Source organism: Canis lupus, chromosome 3 (genome assembly GCF_011100685.1).
Source record: "Canis lupus familiaris isolate Mischka breed German Shepherd chromosome 3, alternate assembly UU_Cfam_GSD_1.0, whole genome shotgun sequence".
Taxonomy (NCBI): domain Eukaryota; kingdom Metazoa; phylum Chordata; class Mammalia; order Carnivora; family Canidae; genus Canis; species Canis lupus.
In genome coordinates, this window is record NC_049224.1 from 58,309,904 (window position 1) to 58,330,981 (window position 21,078).

The window sequence follows — 21,078 nt, forward strand, 5'->3', positions numbered from 1 at the left end:
AGGATGTCATTTCCAAGTTATGTCAAATCGAGATAGAGAACAATGATACATTTAATGAGGAAAAACCTGGGAAAATGACTGTTTGTATTTAGCAGCATGAGAACAACAATTACAGCTGACTCATTGTTTACGGCATGCCAGGTGTATCGGTTACCTACTGCTGCATAACAAACTACTCTCCAATTCAGCAGGTCATAACCACAATCACCATTTACCAGTTTCAAGGGGTCAGGAGTTCAGGGCTGACTTAACCAGGAGGTTCTGGCTCATGAAGAACCATGAAATTGCAGCCAAGATGTTGGCTGGAACTGAGAAGCATGAATGCAGCAGTGCTCAACAATCTTAAAGCCCCTGATACTCTGTGAATAATCCCCATCCACCGGATTTCTCTGCAGAGACACATTTCTCTGCTCAGAAGCCAACTGCTTTTTACCAGCCCAACCCTTAAAGCAAAACAGAGCTTCATCGGTGTTTCCATGCTGTCCTCTTGTGGTCATTTCTCACATTGCTGCAGTTCTAAGATAAAGATGAAATTCACTTTGTTTTCATGGAAAAAACTAAGGTATTAAATATGGTACTTTGGACAGTGTTTACTGGGAGCAGTGGAAATATGCATTTTTGCAGATAAATAATTTTGGAGAATAAATTTTGGAGAATCTATTCTCACCGCGAAGTAAGACACTCAGCCCAGAGGTGTATGAGGGTCTGCGGCCGCACAGGCAGGGCTGGGTCAGGAGTCCGACACTTACTGCCCTCACCCCTGCTGTGGTGGAGGGGGATCTCCTCTCTGATTGCGCTGGGAGGACACTCCATTCCCCACATGGTGCTCCTTGTCCTCGGGCTTCTAGACTCACATCAGGATCCATACCATGGACCCCTTGGCCTCAGACTAAGAGCCCTGGCTCTCCTGGTTCTGCAGCCTGCATTTGGCAGACCCAGGGACTTCTCAGCCTCCAGGACCATGTGAGCCAATTCCTACAGGAAATGTCCTGTCATAAATCCTATGGCTTCCATTTCTCTGTATCTCATACACCAGTCTGGAAGAATATTCCACCTCCATGCACCAGAGTCACAAGGACAGAATCAGTAGCTCTCTCTAAAAAAAAAAATTTAAAAATTAAAAAAAGGAATGGATCTTATTAATCCATTTATTAATCCAATTTATTTTTCAGAGCCTCTTGAGAGGGCCAAAGAGCATCCCTCAGTCTACTCTTACAAGCTATATGGCCTTGGGGAAAGTTGAATCATTCTCCATGACTTGGTTTCCTCCTTATAAAACAGGAACGTCAGTGGGCCCCATGTCATAAAGCTGTTTGGAGCGCTAAGTGAAAGGATGCACATAAAGCACTTCAAACGGTGGTCGGCCCACAGTAAGAGTAGAGTGTGATTCTTCTGTGGTTGTCATAATTAGGGTGACTTCTTAAATTCCCAGGAGGAAAAATAAGGAGGTAAGCATCTACACCTTGCCCCCCATCTCTCCGCACTCCCTAATTCTCAAGTTCAGCTTGCTTACTATTAAATCACTGTCCAATGATCAGGACTGATAGAATGTATTCTAAGCAGATTTTTCCTGGTTCCCTGGGGCTCCACCTTGGCGACTTCTTCCAGAATGGGTGCTCCATCCCCTGAGTTCTAGATTCTACCCTCGTCCCCTGTTCCCCTGCATCTGGATGACAGCTCTTCCTGGGACTGTCCTTGCCCCGTTCCCTCTGTATCTGGAGTTCCCTGCAGACACGGTGTTGCTGTCTCCTCTGGGAAATGTCCCGGAAAATCTGGAAATCACATGATGTCTCCCCCATGTGGACCATCTGCTCTTTGGTCTCTGTGTTTATAACCACAAGTCACACGTGGATGGTTTAGTTTCCTGGAAGCCAAGGACCTGGCCAGGATGTCTATGGTTCTGCTGCACGTTTCCTGAAGTGCAAGGCACCCTTTTAAGCTGAGAATTTACATCTTCGTTTATGTTTTAAAGCGTTAGGTTTTTTAAAAAGCCAGGAACTTGTGGGATGCCTGAGTAGCTCAGTGGTTGAGTGTCTGCCTTTGGCTCAGGGCCTGATCCTGGGGTCCCGGAATCGAGTCCTACATCGGGCTCCCTGCATGGAGCCTGCTTCTCCCTCTGCCTGTGTCTCTGCCTCTCTCTGTGTGTCTCTCATGAATAAATAAATAAAATCTTAAAAAAAAAAAAAGCTGGGAACTTGCTGTTGTGGTTGCATTTCCTCCTCCAGGGACACGGATGACCTGCACAGGGCACGCTCCCTTATGCAAATCCCTCAGTCTGTCCCCAGTAACTTTCAGCTTGGTGCTCTGTGTCTGTTTCGAGCACCTGTCTTGGGCTCTTCTCCAGACTCTCTACCTATGACCGGGAGGCACCTGTTCTATTTGGTGTCTTCAAACTGAGGATCCCTTCTGGGATGGTCCTTCCTTCTTGCACGTGTTTCCTGAGACGAGAGAGTACTTTCTCATGTCTTCCATTATAGTATCAGCTCTTCTACAATTTCTTGTGACTCTTCTCTGAAGCTGCATTGCTATTTTTCTTTCTTTAAGAATATGGGGGGGAAAATGTGTTTGTACTGCTCTGCCTCTTGGGGTAACTCTCCCTCAAATCTGTCCTTTGTGTGCCTCTCATCTGTTGCCTCACTCTTATGCCTGGTCTGGGGCTGTCACTCCTGCTTCTGACATCTTGGCCACTGGCCTTCAGGAAAAGTGTGCAGGGAAGCTGGCGTGGAGAGCCTGGCCTCAGATGCCTGCTTGCTGGCTCCTCGGGGCTTCCCAGGACAGGCTTCTGCTGGGCAATCTCTCCATCTTCGGCACCACCAAGGAGATGGCAGTTTCCAGCGACACCCAACCAACCACAGGTCTGCTGGAGGCAGTTGTGTGAGGGTGGCTACACACCTGCCACTCTCCTGCCCACCCATCTGACAAGCCTGTCTTCCAACCCCCCATGCCTTCCCACTAGGAGGAGAGGACTGGAGCAGGGGCCACCTCTGCCACTCCCACGCAGCCTCTAGAGACACCATTTCCAACCCTGCTGCTCGGCCATCCAGGACAACACCTCCTTCTCTTAGGACAGTCTCAACCCACTAGAATCACTCTAGGCATCTCCCCCGCCCTTTTAAGCATCGCCGAATTTGACAGCCACTCCTCATAGCTAGGTATTTGGGACTGTGACCTTCTGTGGTTTTAGGGATTTAAATTCTAAATTCTCTGATTAGCTTGGGTTGACCTCATGGAACAGCAGTGGGATGGGGAGGAGGAAGGAGTCTGCTTCCTACATCAGAGTCCAAGACTGTTCTCTTAGCATAGTTACTATTGTGCCATGATCTCCTTTAAGAGCTGACTCCAGAGACTCAGGGGTCGTCTACAAGTCTGCTCCTGATTCTCGGTAACTGCCTGGAAACACCAGTGCTTAGGGCGACATATTTTCTCCAGTTTCTTACCACTCAGGTGAGTGCCTATCAGTTAACCACACTGATTTCAGAACAAACCATGCTCAAGGGAGAAGCTGCCTGGATACCACCCTGTTTTACTTTGTTTGAGAATGTTCTACTGCCGTTGTTTATGGTCACTGTGGTCTCAAACACAAGGGTTTGGGAGCCTCAGGAACCAGAAGTCTGGCTTGAACACACTCAGCTGAGCCAGAACTGGTTCCTGCGCACCACTGAAAGCCGAAAATAGACCTACAAATGATTAAAACAGTCTGATCAGGTTCTTGGAGGGGTTCTCCAGGATGGGACAGGAAATGTGGAGAAGCAAGCCATATGTGAAGCCTGTTGTCTCCTGTGGCCAAATATTGGACTCAGAAACATAAACCAGCAGGAGCAAAATAGGACAAAGCTATGTCAGAATCCAGAACCATAACAGCTCAGTAGTTCTGAGGGTAAAAAAGACTTTTTTCAGAGTTACATGGAGCGAAAAATGGTTGCTTTCCATGCAACTCACAAGGTCCAAGCAGGCTGGTGCCAGGTGAGCAGGGAAGACCTGCCTGACCTGTTACTGCCACCAGAGTGGAAAAGCAGGTGCTTCCCAAAGTTGCCCCATAGCCTGTCAGCCAGCTGTGTTAGATCATGCTTGTGTGTGTTTGGCCAAGATGCTCTGTCTGCATTCTTACAATTTTTGCCTGAGGACATGTCACAGGGGAGTGGTCATCCCCGGGGATCTGCTCCAGGTGAAGTTCTTGCAGGCATGCACCCTGGCCCGTGGCTCTCCAGAGATGAGTCTTCTCCTAGAATATGGGAGATGGAGCTTCACAGGGGTTAAATTGGAGAAGGAGCAGATCAAGGTCCAGTGGAAGCTGGGCGGGCAGCAGCTACTCCTCTCAGTGTGGACCGGGGGCGGTCCTCTCAGCGTGGGCTTTACCTGGGCCACAGTTGTGTCTACAGCCGGAAGATGCACCTGAAACTCTGACAGTGAGGAAATTAAGCTTCTCCCCACTCTGCGTCTAGAATAAAACACCATAAACAGTAGACCAGATGCTTTTGTTCAGAACCTCGCGCAACACAGAGATATAATCTCTGGGAAACTGCACCCAGATCCTGGAGCCTGAAGGAGGCAATCGTTAGCCCCTCACAGCTCAGTGAGGCTGGGGGCAGGCTGCAGGCTTTGACTTGTCTGAGGAGTTGCCCATCCTGCCTCAGGACAGTGGCCAAGCCTCTCAAAGGCAGTGCGTTCCTGATGATAATCAACTATCGAACTATCACTGTCTGTATCTGGGCATAAAAGATGAGCATTGTCCTTAAGAGAAACTCACTCCTTTGCAAGTGTCTTAAAGGGAGGAAGGTTCTAGTAAAACAGGGGCTTCAGGTTGCCCTAAGTACTCCCCACTCCGCCCACCACACCTAGCTCATCCCTGTTGCTTCAGTGGAAGCCGCTCTGGAGTGTGCGAGGCCTGGTGCTCTCTGGGTGCCCTGGCGGGAAAGGTCTGGATCTTCTGAACCAGGGGAGTCCTCAAGGGTCCACTGCAGGACGTGCTTGCATGCTATCCACTCCACCCGTGGATGATGGAAATTCTGACTTCCTCTCGAGTCTCCTCACACACACACAAGACACTCACAGTGCTTCTGATAGCAGGTGGTTCCCCACACCGAGCAGCTCTGCGGCACCCACGGGGTGTCCTCATGTCACTTGCCTCTGTCATCTACCAGGAGACGGTGTCACATCCCGCCAGCCAAGGGCCCAGTCCTGCCCAGCTGTCCCTACATCAATCGCCAGTTACGAGGTCAGCCTGTCACCTGTGTTCCTGACCCACCGGCCACAGATCGGAGGTTCTCATGTTCCCTTCTCAAGTTCCATTAATTTGCTAGAGTGGCTCTTGGAGCTCAGGAAAGCAGTTTAGTTACTGCTCACAGTTTATTATAAAAGAATATGATAAAGGAGGCAGGTGAACAGCCAGATGGGAGAGGCCTCAGGCGAGGTATGGGGAGGGGTGAGGAGCTTCTGTGCCCTCCAGGGGACCCCTCCCAACACCCCCATGTGTTCACCAGCCCGGAAGCTCCCCGCACCCTCCACTGCTGGGAGTTGTATGGAGGCTTCACCACGTAGGCGTGATCCTTCATTGCAGTCTCTTCCACTCTCCTCTCTGGAGAATGGGGCGTGGGGCTGAAAATTCTGAAGTTCTGAGTGTGACCAGGTCTTTCCCACGACTGGCCCCCCACTTGGGAGCCTCCCAGTGTCACCTCATTAGGACAATAGATGCCTCTGGTGCTCCTATTACCTAGGAAACTCTAAGAGTTTCAGGAGCCAAGCCAGTGCCAGGGGATAGATGTGTCCAAGCGTTTCTTCCTAAGTCATGAGCAGCATGCCGCGTTTGGATCTTAGGTGTTTATGTGAGAGTTTTTCTCATTGGTTACACTGTCACCATTCCTCATTTAGAAAAATGCAGATGTGGGCAGCCCTGGTGGCTTAGCAGTTTAGAGCCACCTTCAGCCCGGGGCATGATCCTGGGGACTCAAGATCGAGTCCCACGTCGGGCTCCCTGCATGGAGCCTGCTTCTCCCTCTGCCTGTGTCTCTGCTTCTCTCTGTGTCTCTCATGAATAAATAAATAAAATCTTTTTTTAAAAATGCAGATGTGTGTCTATCTTCATCCCTGTTTTCATTTCCCACACTGTATTCTCTGCTTTCCAGCTTCTCATTGGACAGATCCCGCGTTCTTTTCCTGACCTCAAAGTTGTCATTTCTGATTTTGTTCCTATGGTGGTTGCTCTTCACTTAAGGCCCAAGCACACACCCATGTAGCCCTGCAGCCTTCTTCAACTCATCAGCAGCAGGATTCCTCCCAGGTTAGTCAGGAACCCGCCCTGTGGCATCTCCAACGGCAGCTGCAAACACAGCTGCCCTGGATCAGGACGTGGGTGCTTGGCTGTCACGGGTCTCTTCCTTTCCTCCGGCCTCAGACCGTCCAGACAACAGTCCCCGGGACTGAGGCAGGTGACAGCCCACCTCATCTCTCCTCCTCTGCCCTGCCAGGGCCCCCGAGCAGCTTTCCTATTGATGATTTGGCTGCAGGTGGATTTCTAAATCCATAGTTTGGTTTTGCCTTTTCTGTTGGACACTATCACCCCATTTTCTGGCGGGAAATCTGACTCAGTCTGACGGGCAGAGGACTGGCTCCTCATCTCTGGAGGTGCATGGGGCCTCCCCTTGGCCTTCTGTATTCCTGCCGGTCATTGTGTGTCCACGCGGGTGCTGAGCGTGTCCCTCTGTGGGCTCTGTCCTGGGACCTCCCATCTCCCCTTCACTCGAGGTATTTCACTACCTCATGCATGTTTTTCTTCCTTGCACTGCATGCACCCCCACCTCCTCCCACCTCCCTTGGCTTCACCTTCTTATTACCCAGCTCCTCAGGGCGGGATGGCAAACTTTTGGGCACCTCAGCCCCTCTGTGGTCACCTTCACTGCCAGGTTAGCGTTCCTCGTGCACAACCTCTGCACCCACTTCTCTTTAGACTTTTGTAACAGCAAACTGTCATTAAAATCTCACAGCATCGTTATCACATGACTTAAAGGTTCTGGCCCATGTGTCCCAACGGTTTTCCTTCTAATGACACATAGTGATCAGTGTGTAGTGTTGCTGTCACGCTGTCCTCTGGGGCCTTGTTGCCTGGCCTGGGAGTTCATGTGCCCCCAGGCCCAGGAATGCATATGGACCAGAACCCAGGCCAGGCCCTAGCTGGATTCTTTCCAGGGAGTTTAGGACAGGAGGATGGAGCCCAGGATGGGGGGTCGTGGTGTGCAACAATCTGTTCAATCGAGTGCCTGTGACTGTCAGGGACAGAACAGGGCTGAGCGGGCACCCTAGGACAGCTGGTCAGCTTGCACCTATTCTTGCCAGCCATGCCTGCCGACCTCGGACAGGGCCTGTGATCTGCACTCATTGTCCCCCAGACACAGCAGTGTGAACTGCTGCCCTGACTCTATGAGGAGGGAAAGGCGTTGGCAGCCTCAGGACAACAGGGGACTGGTGAGTCAGAGCCCAAGAGCTCCTCTTCCAGCCTCACTCTCAGCAACCCCCACCTTTCCACATGCCGCTCCGTGGTCGGGTATGTAGGGAAGTCCTCAGGTGCAGGCTTCCCCTGCTTCTGTGGTTTCTCCAGGCTGGGTGTGGAGGATGGGTGCTTGCTGGGCCACCAGCCTGAAGATGACCTGGGGTCTCCATACACATCCCTTCATGAGCACACACACACACACACACGCCCACACACATGCATGCCCCTTGCTGCCCATCCACCAGGTCCAGTACAAACTCAGCACATTCTGCAGCGCTGGCTGGACCACATATAAACCAAGGGTCACTTCACATGTGTGGTCCACCTGGGCTTCAGACCTGAGGACCAGTCCTGCTGAGCTGCCCTTTCATCAGAAGACATAAACAGACAATTATCTAAAGAAGACATACTCATGGCCAACAGATATAGGAAAACATGCTCCACATCACTTGCCATCAGGAAAATACAAATCAAAAAACTATAATGAGATACCACCTCACACCAATCAGAATGGTTAAAATTATTAAGACAGGAAACAACAAATATTGGAGAGGATGTGGAGAAGGGGAAACCCTCTTGCATGTGGTGGTGGGAATGCAAACTGGTACAGCCACTCTGCAAAAGTGTGGAGGTTCCTCAAGAAGTTAAAAATAGAGCTACCCTACGACCCAGCAATTGCACTACTGGGTATTTACCCCAAAGATACTGATGTAGTGAAACATCGGGACACCTGCACCCCAATGTTCATAGCAGCAATGTCCACGATAGCCAAACTGTGAGAGGAGCCATGATGTTCTTCGACAGATGACTGGATAAAAACATGGTCTATACGTATGACGGAATATTACTCAGCCATCAGAAAGGATGAATATCTACCATTTACATCGATGTTGATGGAACTGGAGGGTCATGCTAACAGAAATAAGTCAGAGAAAGACAATTATCATATGGTTTCATTCATATGTAGAATTTAAGAAACAAAACAGGATCATAGGGAAAGAGAGGAAAAATAAAACAAGATGAAATCAGAGAGGGAGACAAACCATAAGAGACTCAGGAAACAAACTGAGGGTTGCTGGAAGGAAGGGGGTGGGGGTTGGGGTCACTGGGTGATGGGCATTTAGGAGGGCACATGATGTAATGAACACTGGGTGTTGTATACAACTGATGAATCACTGACCTCTACCTCTGAAACTAATACACTACATGTTAACTAAATTGAATTTAAAATAAAAAAAAAAAAAAAAAAAAAAAAGATGAGTTGCCCTGCTTGGCGTATGGAAGAATAGATTCCACTTAATACTTTAATTGCCTGAAATTAAAAAAAAAATTGCCTGAAATACAATTTTATAAATCAAAAATGAGAATGTGGCTTTTACTACTTTGCAATTAAAAATGCAACTCAAACACACCCTCCCCTTGAAGGCAAACCATATAAGGAGTCAGATGACTGGCCATCCAAGAGGCAAAGCCTTGACTCTGTCTTCCTCCCCAGATCCCACAGCCACCTGACCCACCTGTGCCTCCCCTCCTTTGGCAACGGGCACTCCTAATAAGAAAGGAGACTTTATTTAAGATCTATTTATTTGAGAGAACGAGAGAGCACACGTGAGGGGGAGGGATGTGAGGAGTAAGAAGCCTGATGCAGGGCTGGACCCCAGGACCCCAGGATCATGACCTGAGCTGGAGGCAGATGTTTCACTGACTGAGCCCCCAGGCGCCCTGAAAGGTGATGTTTTAAAGTGAATATTGAGTCATGTTCCACAAGGAAGTATGGATGTGCCAAGTGGCATCCACGGAGGGCTGAGCAGTAGCAGGGTCATCTCCTAGGGGTGGCATGACAGGCTCCAGCAGCCCAGACCATGGCATTTCCTTCTCCAGCTCCCAGTTCTCCACATAAGCCCCCAAACACATGGCATCTTCTTAGGAAAGTATGGCTGTCGTCTGCCACCCTCATTAACCTCAGGGCAGCAACTGCCTTCTATTGTATTTTGCACGGCTTGTTTTGGGATAAGGCAAAATGAGAAAGCCCCAAAGTGGGCACAGCGCAGGGGAGTGGTTGGACTGCCCATCCCCACAGGGAGCAGCAGAACGTCAGGCTGCAGGTTTCATGTTTACAGGTAGATGTTCGAGCTCTTAGGCACCATCACATCTGGTTTATTTACTCATGTTTTCTTGGACATTCTGAGGAAAGAGCTAGAACTAGCAGGTGTCCCATCAGCAGCACGCGGGGCACATTCACAGACAGACGCAGTCCCGCAGCAGGGCCAGAAGGAGCAGAGTGCAAGCACAAGGTACAATCACAGGAGCCCGGCCTTTCTGGGGGCTGCTCTCCCAGGGGCCCAAGGTCACGACCCTCCGCTAACGCTGGCTTCCCAGAACCTGCAGCAACTGACCATCCATCCCTCCCTCCCTCCTTCCCAGTCTGAGGAGGATATCAATTTTTTTTAAAGTGATTGATTTGAGAGAGGAGGAGAGCTTGCAAGAAGGGGCAGGGGCAGAAGGAAAAGCAGCCTCCCTGCTGAGCAGGGAGCCCAACAAGGGGCTCGACCCCAGGACCGAGATCATGACCTGAGCTGAAGGCAGATGCTTCACCAACAGAGCTGCCCAGGAGCCCCAGGAAGGTATTATTTTTTTAAATAAGGGAGAAGAAATAGTATCAAACAGTTATGAACAGACAAGCAGCATCCTTCACTGAACCAAGCTAGGCAGGCCCCATGGACCTTCTCTGCTGCACGATGCAAACCGTGCCTCTGTGCCTACAAGGCAGGAAGAGCACCAGCCAGGCAGCTGGCTTTCGGATTGCTCGGAAGATGCCTTTAGGGTAGACCTCAGATCTTCCATGGAGACCTACTTCAGAGACACTCGGTCAGACGCACTAACTTCCAACAGGCGAGGCCATCTGCTCAGCAACTGGTACATGTTAAGATCTGAGTCTGCAGGAGGCCTTGCAGCAGCGAGCAAAGCCATCCCCCTGCCCCACAACCCCATGGTGGACCTTACATCCCACGAGGCACGAGGGACAGTACATGCACAAGTGAACATCTGTGTCAGTGGTGACACATAGCTGAGAAGTGAAGCAGGGGTGGGGAGGCAGGAGGCAGGGGCAGGTGGGGCGACCCCATCTTGAACGGAGTGGTGAGGGTCGACCTGCGGGTAACATAACATCTAACCATGATACGATCACACAGGTATCAGGGAGAGGTGTTCTCATGGGACACTGCGTGTGCAAAGGCCCCAGGGCAGAGGCATAGCCTGGTGCGTGGTAGGAAAAGCAAGGAGACCTGGGAGGGGTGAATGACGACACGGGGTCGAGCAGCCAGTACCCAAAGAGGCGAGACTTCACAGGCCCCCATGGCCTGAGGGACACGAGGAGCCACGGAGGGTGTCGACCAGGGAAGACATGGTCTGACCTAAGGTTTACAGAGAGAGACCAGCGTGGCTGCTGTGGAAATGGCACGCAGCACAGCCACTGACTGCTCTGCTCTGTCCCCTCCTGTCCTCAGCCCCTGTGCTGGGACAACGATCAGATGCCTCCACAGTGACCTTCGGAGTCTGACCCTAGAGGATAACCAGCTCCCACTTCACTGCTTTCATCCATGGGAGGAGGGCAAATGACCCCAGGCTCTGCTCCCCAGCAAGCAGCACCTCGCACACGCCTCATGGGCAGCAGGTGTCCCCCACCCTGCACGCCCACGTTCCCAGGACACTGCACGCTCTGTCAGGGCAAAGAAATACAAGCACTAGGGTCCATGGGGCTCCTGCTTAGTTTTTATTAGGCAGAGTGCTGCCTCTGGGAGGCACGCAACTCACCTCAGGCAGCACCCAGCCACAGGCCCTTGCTGCTTACTCAGAGGTCTCCTCTGCTCTCCATGGAGCCCAGCCACATGGATAGCCCTTCCCCTCCATGGAGGACAGGACACACACAAGCCCAGCGATCCACACTCTGTGGAGCACAGTAAGCGCCCTGAGCCGCCCCCAGGAAGACTGGGCACTGGGGGTCCTCATACAGCCAGACCATGGGCCCTGCCCTACCGAATGCCCTCCTTGGGGCCACACGGGCTGCTGGGCTCTGCAGGCACTGGCTGCTGGGGGGCCACCTGTGTTCCCTGCCCTCGGGGAGCCCCAGGGCCGCCCTGGGGGAGCCGCTGCAGCTTGGCGGCAGGGCCCGGGGCAGGACGCAGACCTAGGAGTGCACCGCCCGGGGGCTGGCTCGCTTCTCCGTGAAGAAGCTCTTCAGCAGCAGCACCTGGCTGAAGCTGACCACGAACAGGGCAACCGTCTCACCAACAGACCAATAAGACACCCGGCTGTTGAGGTCTTCTGCCCGCGCCCGGTCCTGGGCCTCGCGGAGCCGGTAATGTGTCTGGGAGTCAATCACGGTCTTCAGGGCCTCGTGGATGGTCACACAGGCGGACTCCATCTGCGCAGGAAGAAAGAGGCAGTCACACTCCCCCCAAGAGAGGAAGGCGGCCCACACCCTGGCAGCACGTGTCTGTGCGAAGGGCATCTGCACCTCACTTCCATCTTCAGGTGAGCTAACGGGCTCAGGGAGGGTAAGGACCTGGGCCACCCTTGCAGGTTGGCATGTGGCAGTCAGGCCTGCACTCACCACCTGAGTCCCGAGCCAAACGCTTTCAAGAGTGTTCTCTTCACACTCCTGACACCCGACAGGCAGGGCCCATGGCCCTTACCACGCTGGGTGCCGATGAGGGAACAGAGGCTCAGAGACGCCATGTGATGTGCCCAAGGTCACACAGCTAACAAGCAGCAGGGAAGTAAATGACAACCGTGTGGGGCTCCGCTGCTGAACACAATCTCTGCATAGTGTCCTGTACACACACACACAGGAACACGTGCCTCTCATATACATCACACACACGGGTTTACTATACCTGCCATAAAGAATCCTGAAACCGTCCCAGCAGCACTAGGACGCCCGGCCCTGATGGCAGCGCCTGTGACAGGATGAGCTCTCCTTCTGGATAGCACAGCCTTCCTCGATGTGGCAACCACCCAGGGTGCCCGACCTGATCCCATAAGCCCTCCCAAGGAGTAGATCAGGTGTGCCACCGCTGGCCCTGAGGATGGAGAGACGCATGCAGGGACCAGAGGAAGGCCTGGGGCTGGTGCACGAAGCCAAGGAAATCAGGCCACGGTCCTTCAGCTGCAAGGAACTGAATCCACCGACAGCCTCCCAGAGCCCCGTGATGAGGTCCCACCAGCCACGCCCTGACCCAGCCTGGGAGGACCCCAGCCAGACCCAGCCGAGTGGCCGGACTTCCCACCTGCGGGGTGGAGGTAATAAAAGGGTGTGGTTTGAGGCCATCAGGTGCATGGTGATCAGAACTCATGTACATACATCTGTGGTCATGAGTTCTCACAGGCAATCTCTAACATGTGAGTTCATCCAAGACCTAGTAAGTTCTATCCCAACAACACGTTCTCGGGCTGCAGCAGTTGCAAAGCATCCAACATTCACCTGCTTCGGTCCCCAGACTGCAGAGGTGAACCATCCACACAGTGAGCATAAGGAGGGGAGACCGAGTCACTGCGCCACCACCTCACTGACCCCCAAGACCCTCCTCTCTCTCACAAACTAAACCGTCCCCAGGAGACAAATGGGAGACTCCAGCCAAAAAGTGCCATTGGCTTATTCCTCTGGCTGGGAACTCCTGACTCTGGGCCACATGAGGAAAGACAAGGGCGTCCCCTCAGCCTTGTATTCAGGAGGCTGTGTCCTGGGTCCGCCTGACAACCAGCCTACCTCCCAGGGCCACGGGTCTCCTCCATGCACATGGCTGGCCCTCTCCTCTGGCCTGTGGGTAAGAGGTGGGAAGAGCCACACAGATGGAGTAGTGACAAGGTCACCAAGCATCAGATGGAATTCACAGAACCCTGTGGGCAGACTCCATAATAAAGGACAGCCTGTGTGGCCTCCAATGGGCTGCCCAAGGGGTACCTCTATACTGCTTTCTGGGTGGCATCCTGCAGGCCCTGCCATCTTGGGTCATAATCTCTAGGCCAAAGTAGTCGGCACTGGGTAGATAGCTCGTACCTACTGTTGCTTGATGTTGAGAAACAGCCAGCTGATCCTAGAAGGGATCCTGATGTCAAGAAGCTGGTCCCCAAGGGGACTTTCAATGCCAACTGGCTTCAATGACAGCCTTCAGCAGGACCACTCTGGGCACAGACCTCTGTGCTGGAGGTGATGGTAGCCTCTGCAGGCACGTTCCCCTCTGCCCCCCAGGCCTCTGGCGATGCCTCTAGAGCTCATGAAAGCACAGCCACCGTCACAGAGGGAACAGGGTACCAATCTGGGAAGGACCAGGGAAGGGGCAGCAGCACAGTCAGGCTTATGCTCTGGGAGCCTGCGTCCAGGTCAAGTCAAGACATGGCATTTCCAGGAGCCTCCCTAGTGCTCACTTCTGGTCACTCCCTGTTATGCAGGAAGATGTGAAAAGTCAACAGGGTCTGCGTTCACACTGCCCTGCCCATCCCTGCAAGACCCGAATCACTGCCAGGGGGTGAGGGCTGCAGATGAGCACCTGTAGGAATGAGACAAGAACTTCAATGGTGCTGGCTGTTCTCTCACAGTCTGGACTTCCACTAACACATTCACTCACGTGTACGGCGATTCATGCCTCACCAGCTTCCGGGCACTGTGCTAGGCCCCAGGGATCAAACACAGAGCAGGCTCAGGCCAGTCCTGGATGCCACAAGTTCACAGACTAAAGGACAATAGAGAAGACTGGATGCACCCTGAATGGGGCTGGCCAGGGGGGTGTAGCATGGTGGGACCACCCAGGGCTGGTCCTACAGGGGGAGGTGGAGGCACCCTTCCCACAGGAGTGCCCAAGGGGCAGACGGAGGGAGGAAGAGGAAGGACTCAGAAGTCATGGGTGTAGAGGACACATCAGAGATATGCCATGAGAGGCACCACCTGAGCCCTGGGTCAGAGGCCACGGGCCAGATACCGGCCAGAGACAGTTCTGGGCAGAGAGCCGAGGCAACTGCAAAGTCTCAGATCCAACTGGTGACAGGGAAGGGGGCCAGGTCCCAGAGGGTAAGCCACAGCAGGTGCTAACACAGCTTTCCTGGCATCTAGTTAGGACCTGGCACAGCCCCACAGGAGACCCGATGGCACATACCCGGAAGCGTCAACCTCCCACAAGAGCACACTCCATCCCATCCACAGGGACCTTCCACCGGTGCTGGTTTAAGAGGCACCTCCTCGGCCTGGTACCACAAAATTTCAGTTGGGCAATCCGTCCAGCTGCCCGCAGAATCCATTCTGTCTTCCCAGAGCCATGCGGCCTGCAGGGTGGAGTGCAGCCTTCTGCTCTGCCAAGACCACCAGCCCTAACTGCTTTCCAGGGTCTGAGAGCCCCCCGACGAGGATCCTGGTCGCTGCTCCATCGTGACAGTTGGTCCCTGGAGACACCCTGACCTGTCCCCTACCCAGGACCATCCCCTTCCTCCACTGCCCACTGTCATCCTGTCTTGACCACCTGGTGGTGCTCAGGCCTTCAGCCTGTGACCACCAGCACATTCCCCCAGGCCTCGCCTCCAGAAGTCCTCCACTGGCAGGACTACTTGGTTCTTTACAGACTTCAAGAACTCAAAGATGGGGAAGCACGAGCTGACCTCAGAGCAGGCAAAGGAAAACATTTAATCCTCCCAGACCACCAGTGAGGCAGCCCCAGGCCTCTGACCAAGTCCCCGTGGCCTCCAGCCCTGGCCTGGACCTCGGTCACTCTGGATCCTGCTCTTTCATCCTAGTATGGATTCCTTTGCTAACATAGCTGACAGGTTGTGCAGGCTCCCACACAGAACCTGCCCAGGCTGCATCTTCTACCAGAGTCATACAGCCAGGCTCAAAGCCAGTGCTGCCAGCACACCTCTCCATACGTGGCCACTAGCCACCTGTGATGCTGAGCACCAGAAATGCTGCTAGAGAGCCAACAAGGAAGGGGTTTTTAAATTTAATTTTAACACATTTAAATTGTTACAGCCATGTGTAGCCTGGCCAGTATGCTGGACAGCGCACCACTAGCCTTCCACCACTCGGAGAGGGCAGAGGAGCCCATGGGCAGAGCCACGGAGGAGCAGGGGCCACCTAGAGGCAGCCCAGAACATGACCTGGCCCTGGTGGAGACTCAGATGCTCTGGCTCTGGTCCAAGAACAGTGGCCACAATGATCCATTCCTGTCTTGCAGGGTTCCCTGGGCCCTGTCACTCAGTGACTGGACAAATACTCCTTGCCAAGCTCCAGGCACTGGGATGCAGGGGATAGCAAGGTAAATGACATGGAGCGCTGGCCTCGGGAAGCTGGGGGCCTCCACGTGAGAGGAGCTTTACCAGCAGGGGTGGGGGGAAACAGATGAAGGAGCCTGGGATCAGATTATCACTGACCCCGAGAGCCATGCACATGGGAGAGGACTATCTGCCCCGATTCCAGAGTATAGGGCCCCTGCTAGGAGTGCACCGCCCAGTGGGACATATCTACCAGCCTGCCCTGCACACAGATGCACCACATGACTGTGAGCGGCAGGAACGCACATGCTGTATGTCACTTCTGGGCAGGGGCTTTAAGAAACAGGTGGGGCTTTCTCATGCCCCCTTCTTCTGTGGTCAGGGATAGAGGGGCCTGGAGTCCTGAAGGGCAGCAGAGAGATGACAGGAAAGAGAAACCCCAGGTTCTTGAGTCAGTCCCTGGAGGAAAGCTCTCCACCAACCTAGATTATCACTTGAATGAGGAAAAATCTTCCACAGTGTTAGGCCATCGACACCTGGGGCACCCCTGCTACAGTGGCTCCTGTTACCGTAACTAACACACCACACAAGCAGGCCCCCGGCCTCTGATGCAGACACACAGTGTAAGGAGAGGGGAGCACAGCACTTCTAAAGCAGTGCTGCTTGCAAGCCTGGGTGGGAACCGAGGAATTCCAGAGGAGAGTACCCCAGGGATCCCGCTAAACAATGCAGGGGGGCCAGAGGGGAACAGTGTCCTCGAGGACTGAATGTGGGGAGGAATGAAGCCCACCCTGAGCCTTCCAGCCCTGCAGCTGGATGGGGTGGTGACGCAGAGCAACAGCCATGACAGGAGCGGAAGAGGGACAGGCTGAAGGCTGAGCCGGCCTATGCCCTCCAACGTCCACTCACCTGCGTGAGAGCTGTGACCCTGTTCCCCATGTCTGGGAGAATGGGGGGCTCGTCACCAACTTGAAAGTCAAAGTAGACGGTCTTATGAGAGAAAGTGGAAAACTCGTTACTGAAGCAAAACTGATAAACGCCCTTGACTTCAGCCCGGTGCGTGAAGCTGTCATACTGCTTCTTGGTCTCTCGGTAGATTGTGTTCCCCAGCGGGTCCTCCACGTAGCAGTCCACGTCGTAGTGGCCTCCAGTGATGACCTGACAACCACAAAGACACCCACAGTGCGCTGTGACCAGCGGGGCAACCACCCAGTAATACATGCCGACCAGGCACCACCATCAGACTTTAGGAATGTTTTTGTTTTCAGGTAATCTTCACAACGTTCTAAAGTAGGTGCCAGGACACTCTGTTTTACTGGGGACTACACTCAAGCTGAGAGAGAAATGGGTCATGGTCACACTACTTAAAGGTGACAGGACTGAGATCTGAATCCCTGTCTGCAAGTGTGCACTGAGCTTGATCCTCTCCATTTTACAGAGAGGACACTATGGCACCAAGCTCAAGTGGATTGCAGAGCGGGTCTAGGAAACAGTATCCTTACTGATGGGAGTGCGAGAAGGCAAGTGCAGATTAAAGTGGCCGTCGGAGGTAAGAGGGTCCCGGGAAATTCGGAAGTTCAAATTCTCTTTATAAACCTAGGAAGATGGGCACCCGGCAAAGTCACACAGGCGGTCAACAGCTACAACCCAGGTCCGCCACGGGACGTATCAACTGCCTCCATCTGCCTCCAAACTTCCAGAGTTCCTCTGCACAGGTGGGAGAATTTACTTTGCGGAGTGGTGAGCGCCCTGCGGCTGGAGGGGTTTGGACTAAGCTGACCGGCCCTTGGCAGGGGATTCCTGACCCTGCAGTGACCTCCCAGGCCCCTCCAGCCTCCTAATGAGCGCTCTGCAGCGACAGCGCCTGGGGGACCCCCGCAACCCAGCCACGGTTTCACGCTGCGCACAGAGCTGAAGCCGCATCAGCGACCCGAGCCCCCCGCCCCCCCGCGGCACAAGCCTGTCGCAGCGGCGGCGCCGGCCAGGACCGGGGAGGGGCCCGCCTCGCAGGGAGGCCGGGAGGCCCGGAGGACGCGCCGCGCGGGCAGCCGCGAGGGATCCGCCCCACGCAGCCCGGCCCCAGCGCACCTGCCGCGCGGCCCCCCATCCCGGCAGCGGGGGGCTCCCCGGGCCGCCCCACCTGGTAGTCCAGGGAGAACCGGACGCCCCGGTCCACGTCCTCGTGGAAACACTGGCGGGCGCTGTCGGGCAGCTCGAAGGTCAGCTCGGCGCCCCGCGGCCGCCCGGCCCGGAGCAGCAGCAGCAGCAGCAGCAGCGCGGCCGAGGCGGAGGTGGAGGCGGAGGCGGAGGCGGAGGCGGACGGCGCGGCCCCGCGGCCCATGCTGCTCGGGGGCTCCGCCGGGTCCCGGACCCGCGGCGGCTGCGCTGTGCTGCGAGCGGGGCGCGGACGTGGCGCGGCGGCGCTTCCGGGGGCGGACGGCCGGGTGCGCAGGCGCAGACCCGAGCGCTCCGGCGGGGCGCCGAGCCTTCCCCGCTGCGCGTGCGCGCCGGCTCCGCGGGCGGGCCACGCCCCTGCCACGCCCCTGCCACGCCCCTGCCACGCCCTGCCCTGGGCGGCCGGGCGCTCCCGGCTCTGGCCCGCCGGCTGCCGCGCGCCCCCGGGGCGCCCCAGGTCCGCACCCAGCCACGGAGGCTGCACGAGGCACGGTGCGGGCCCCGCAGGTGCTGTCTGCACCTCCAGACGCGGCGGGGTGCACGGTCCACCCGGGTCGGCCCAGGCCCGCACGCCTCCCCCCACCCCCCACCCCCCACCCGTCGCAGCGGCTGCACGAAGCACGGTGGCCCACACCGCCCCTCCCTGGAGGACCAGCCTCCGGGTGCAGCAGTAGGCGCCCCCGCCCGCACCGCAGCTGGGGGGCTGCAGAAACAAGGCCTGGGAACACAGAGGACGCCACCTCCGCCTCCCGGTGGAGAGGCTGCAGCGACGCGGGGAGGCGACCTGCGCTTGCACACCTGCGCTCACACGGAGGCGGAACTCGGGTCTCTCTGGCTGGGCAACGCAGAAGTCCCGGCCATCACAAGGTGAAGGTTGTCCTGGCATCACACCCTCCCTCTTTCCCTTTGACGTCTCAAATGCCCCGAAGCTGATCAGTTGATTTACTGCCTTATCCACTACCATTGGCTCCAAAAGATATTTTGTATAATCATTACTACAGGTTTTATAGTCTATGATCAGATAAAACAAAGAGAAAAAGACACTGATTGTGGTCTGGCTACTCAGTAAAGGGTTTTTTTCAGGCCAGCATTATCAGATGTGCATCTTGATTTCAGCAAAGATTTTAGCTGCCCATATAGATGTCTACTCAGATGACGGAAGAACTGCCACCAGGCTCGCTGGGCGGTGCATTAACACGCAGACAGATGTGAAAGCAATCACGCATAATGCTGTTGTTAATATTTACTGACTCTGTACCAGACTCAGAGAAGTTATGGAGGACTGTGCCATGGGACTCTTGCCCTGGCTCTGTACTGCTGAACATTATTTTTTTGTTACCCATTTTTTTAAAAAATGTAAGAAATAACCATTTCATATGGACACAGCCAGGGAAGAAACAAATGACAGGTGTAAGAGCAAGATGAGCTTGGCCAGCTGGCGGGCTAACAAAATGGAATTTCACCGGGTTTAATGTGAAGTCCAGGTGTAAGTTCCAAGAAAACACCTGCATAGGATCAGAGACGGAATGCCTGACTTGGCAGCCGCTCAAGTCAGAGCACTGGGAGACTGATCATCAACAGGTAGCAGAACGTCAGTCAGCAGAAATGGATGAACTGGAAAAGGAGCCTTGACTTGCGCCTGTGAATCAAGAGCAGAGCTGTTTCAGCACCTGCAGCGAGCAAGCAGCTATTCCTGGAGGCCACTGTTGCCTGGTCCCAGGCAATGATCAGAGTACATGTGTCATACTACTTTAGGAGGGGGCTAGTATATATAGTAAATTGCCAGGAACGCTTCTCAAACCAGATGAAGTCCGAGGAAACAGGATTTAACCTCAGAGAATAAAATCTAAGAATGAGGAAAGTGATAACTTTAAAAGTTTGCATAACAGGGGTAGCCCCGGTGGCTCAGCAGTTTAGCACCGCCTTCAGCCCAGGGCCTGATCCTGGAGACCCAGGATCAAGTCCCATGTCAGGCTCTCTGCATGGAGCTTGCTTCTCCCTCAGCCTGTGTCTCTGCCTCTCTCTCTCTCTCTCTCTCTCTCTCTCTCTGTATCTCATGAATAAATAAATAAAATCTTTAAAAAAAAATAAGTTTGCATAACAGCTACCATTTACTTAGCAAATACAGTGCACTTCCTGCAGTGCTAGCTACGTATGCACTTTGCATATTTTGCATTAATTAATCCTCACTAGCAATCGTGCAAAAAATATTATCTTCCCCCTTTGATGATTAAGAAACAGCAGCTCAGGATGTGTAAAGAAATCACATTTCTGCTTCTGTCGGCCTTTGCTGTGTAACACACTACCCATGGCTGAAGCCAACAATGATTTACAATTTCTCCGAGACAGCATCAGTTGGCTGGATGGTTCTTCAGCTGGCTGGCTTGGACTTATTCATGCACCTGCCTTCAGCTGGAGGACCTCTGAGCTGGAAGTCCAAGATGGTCCCACTCACGTGTGCACCAGCTGATGTGGACTGTTGGCTACAGCAGTTCAGCCCTCATGCATCCTGTCACCTCTTGCAATTATGTGACTTCCTATATAGAAGGCTCAGCCCTCATGCATCCTGTCACCTCTTGCAATTACATGACTTCCTTATATAGCAGGCTCAGGGTAGCATCCCAGAGGCCAGGGCAGAAACAGCAAGCCCCCCCTCAAAAAAAAAAAAAAAAAACAACACCCCAGTGTCTCTTTTGCCAAAGCAAGTCCCAAGTCCAGCCCAGATTCAAGGTGAAGAATTAGACTCCATCTCTGGATGGGAGCAGCTCTAAGTCCCATTCAGAGGAGGAGCATACTGGAACGGCAGGAATTTGTGGCCACTGAACAAGCGGCCATAGCACCCAAACTCACTCAGCTTATTCATGGCTAAGCCAGCAATTGAACTCGATGCGCCTGATTCTAAAGGCAACATGCCTCCCAAACACACTGTGTCCACCTGTACCTCAGGACATTTCTATCCTGCGTGTTCCATCTTGTGTAACCTGGAACAAAGCATGAGTCTGACAGTGAGGTGCACTTTAACTCAATATAAGAAAGGACTTCTGACAAGTAGGGCTTTCCAAAGCTTAATGAACAGGGATACTGGTTTTTTTCATCATTAAAATATTCAAGTAGAGACTAGATAAGCAAGCAATTCACATAGTGTCCAAAGGAAATGAAAAACC

The 21,078-nt window shown here is 53.8% G+C and overlaps 1 protein-coding gene across 1 annotated transcript; it reads right to left on the bottom strand.

The window, feature by feature from the left end:
• Positions 1-11,232: 11,232 nt before the first annotated feature.
• On the bottom strand, positions 11,233-18,110 carry TMED3 (transmembrane p24 trafficking protein 3). The gene is made up of 3 exons (XM_038533030.1): positions 17,880-18,110; positions 16,649-16,897; positions 11,233-11,906 (listed from the first exon to the last, which is right to left on the bottom strand). The coding sequence occupies exons 1-3, from the start codon at positions 18,078-18,080 to the stop codon at positions 11,670-11,672; spliced, it is 687 nt and encodes a 228-aa protein (XP_038388958.1). The 5' UTR covers positions 18,081-18,110; the 3' UTR covers positions 11,233-11,669.
• Positions 18,111-21,078: the final 2,968 nt, after the last annotated feature.

Excerpts from the sequence above, each read along its gene's own strand:
- TMED3 (XM_038533030.1), bottom strand. The coding sequence starts at position 18,080 with ATGGGCCGCGGGGCCGCGCCGTCCGCCTCCGCCTCCGCCTCCGCCTCC. Across the intron at positions 16,898-17,879 it reads GGTTCTCCCTGGACTACCAG|GTCATCACTGGAGGCCACTA; the intron begins GTGGGGCGGCCC and ends TGTGGTTGTCAG. Across the intron at positions 11,907-16,648 it reads GGGTCACAGCTCTCACGCAG|ATGGAGTCCGCCTGTGTGAC; the intron begins GTGAGTGGACGT and ends CTTCCTGCGCAG.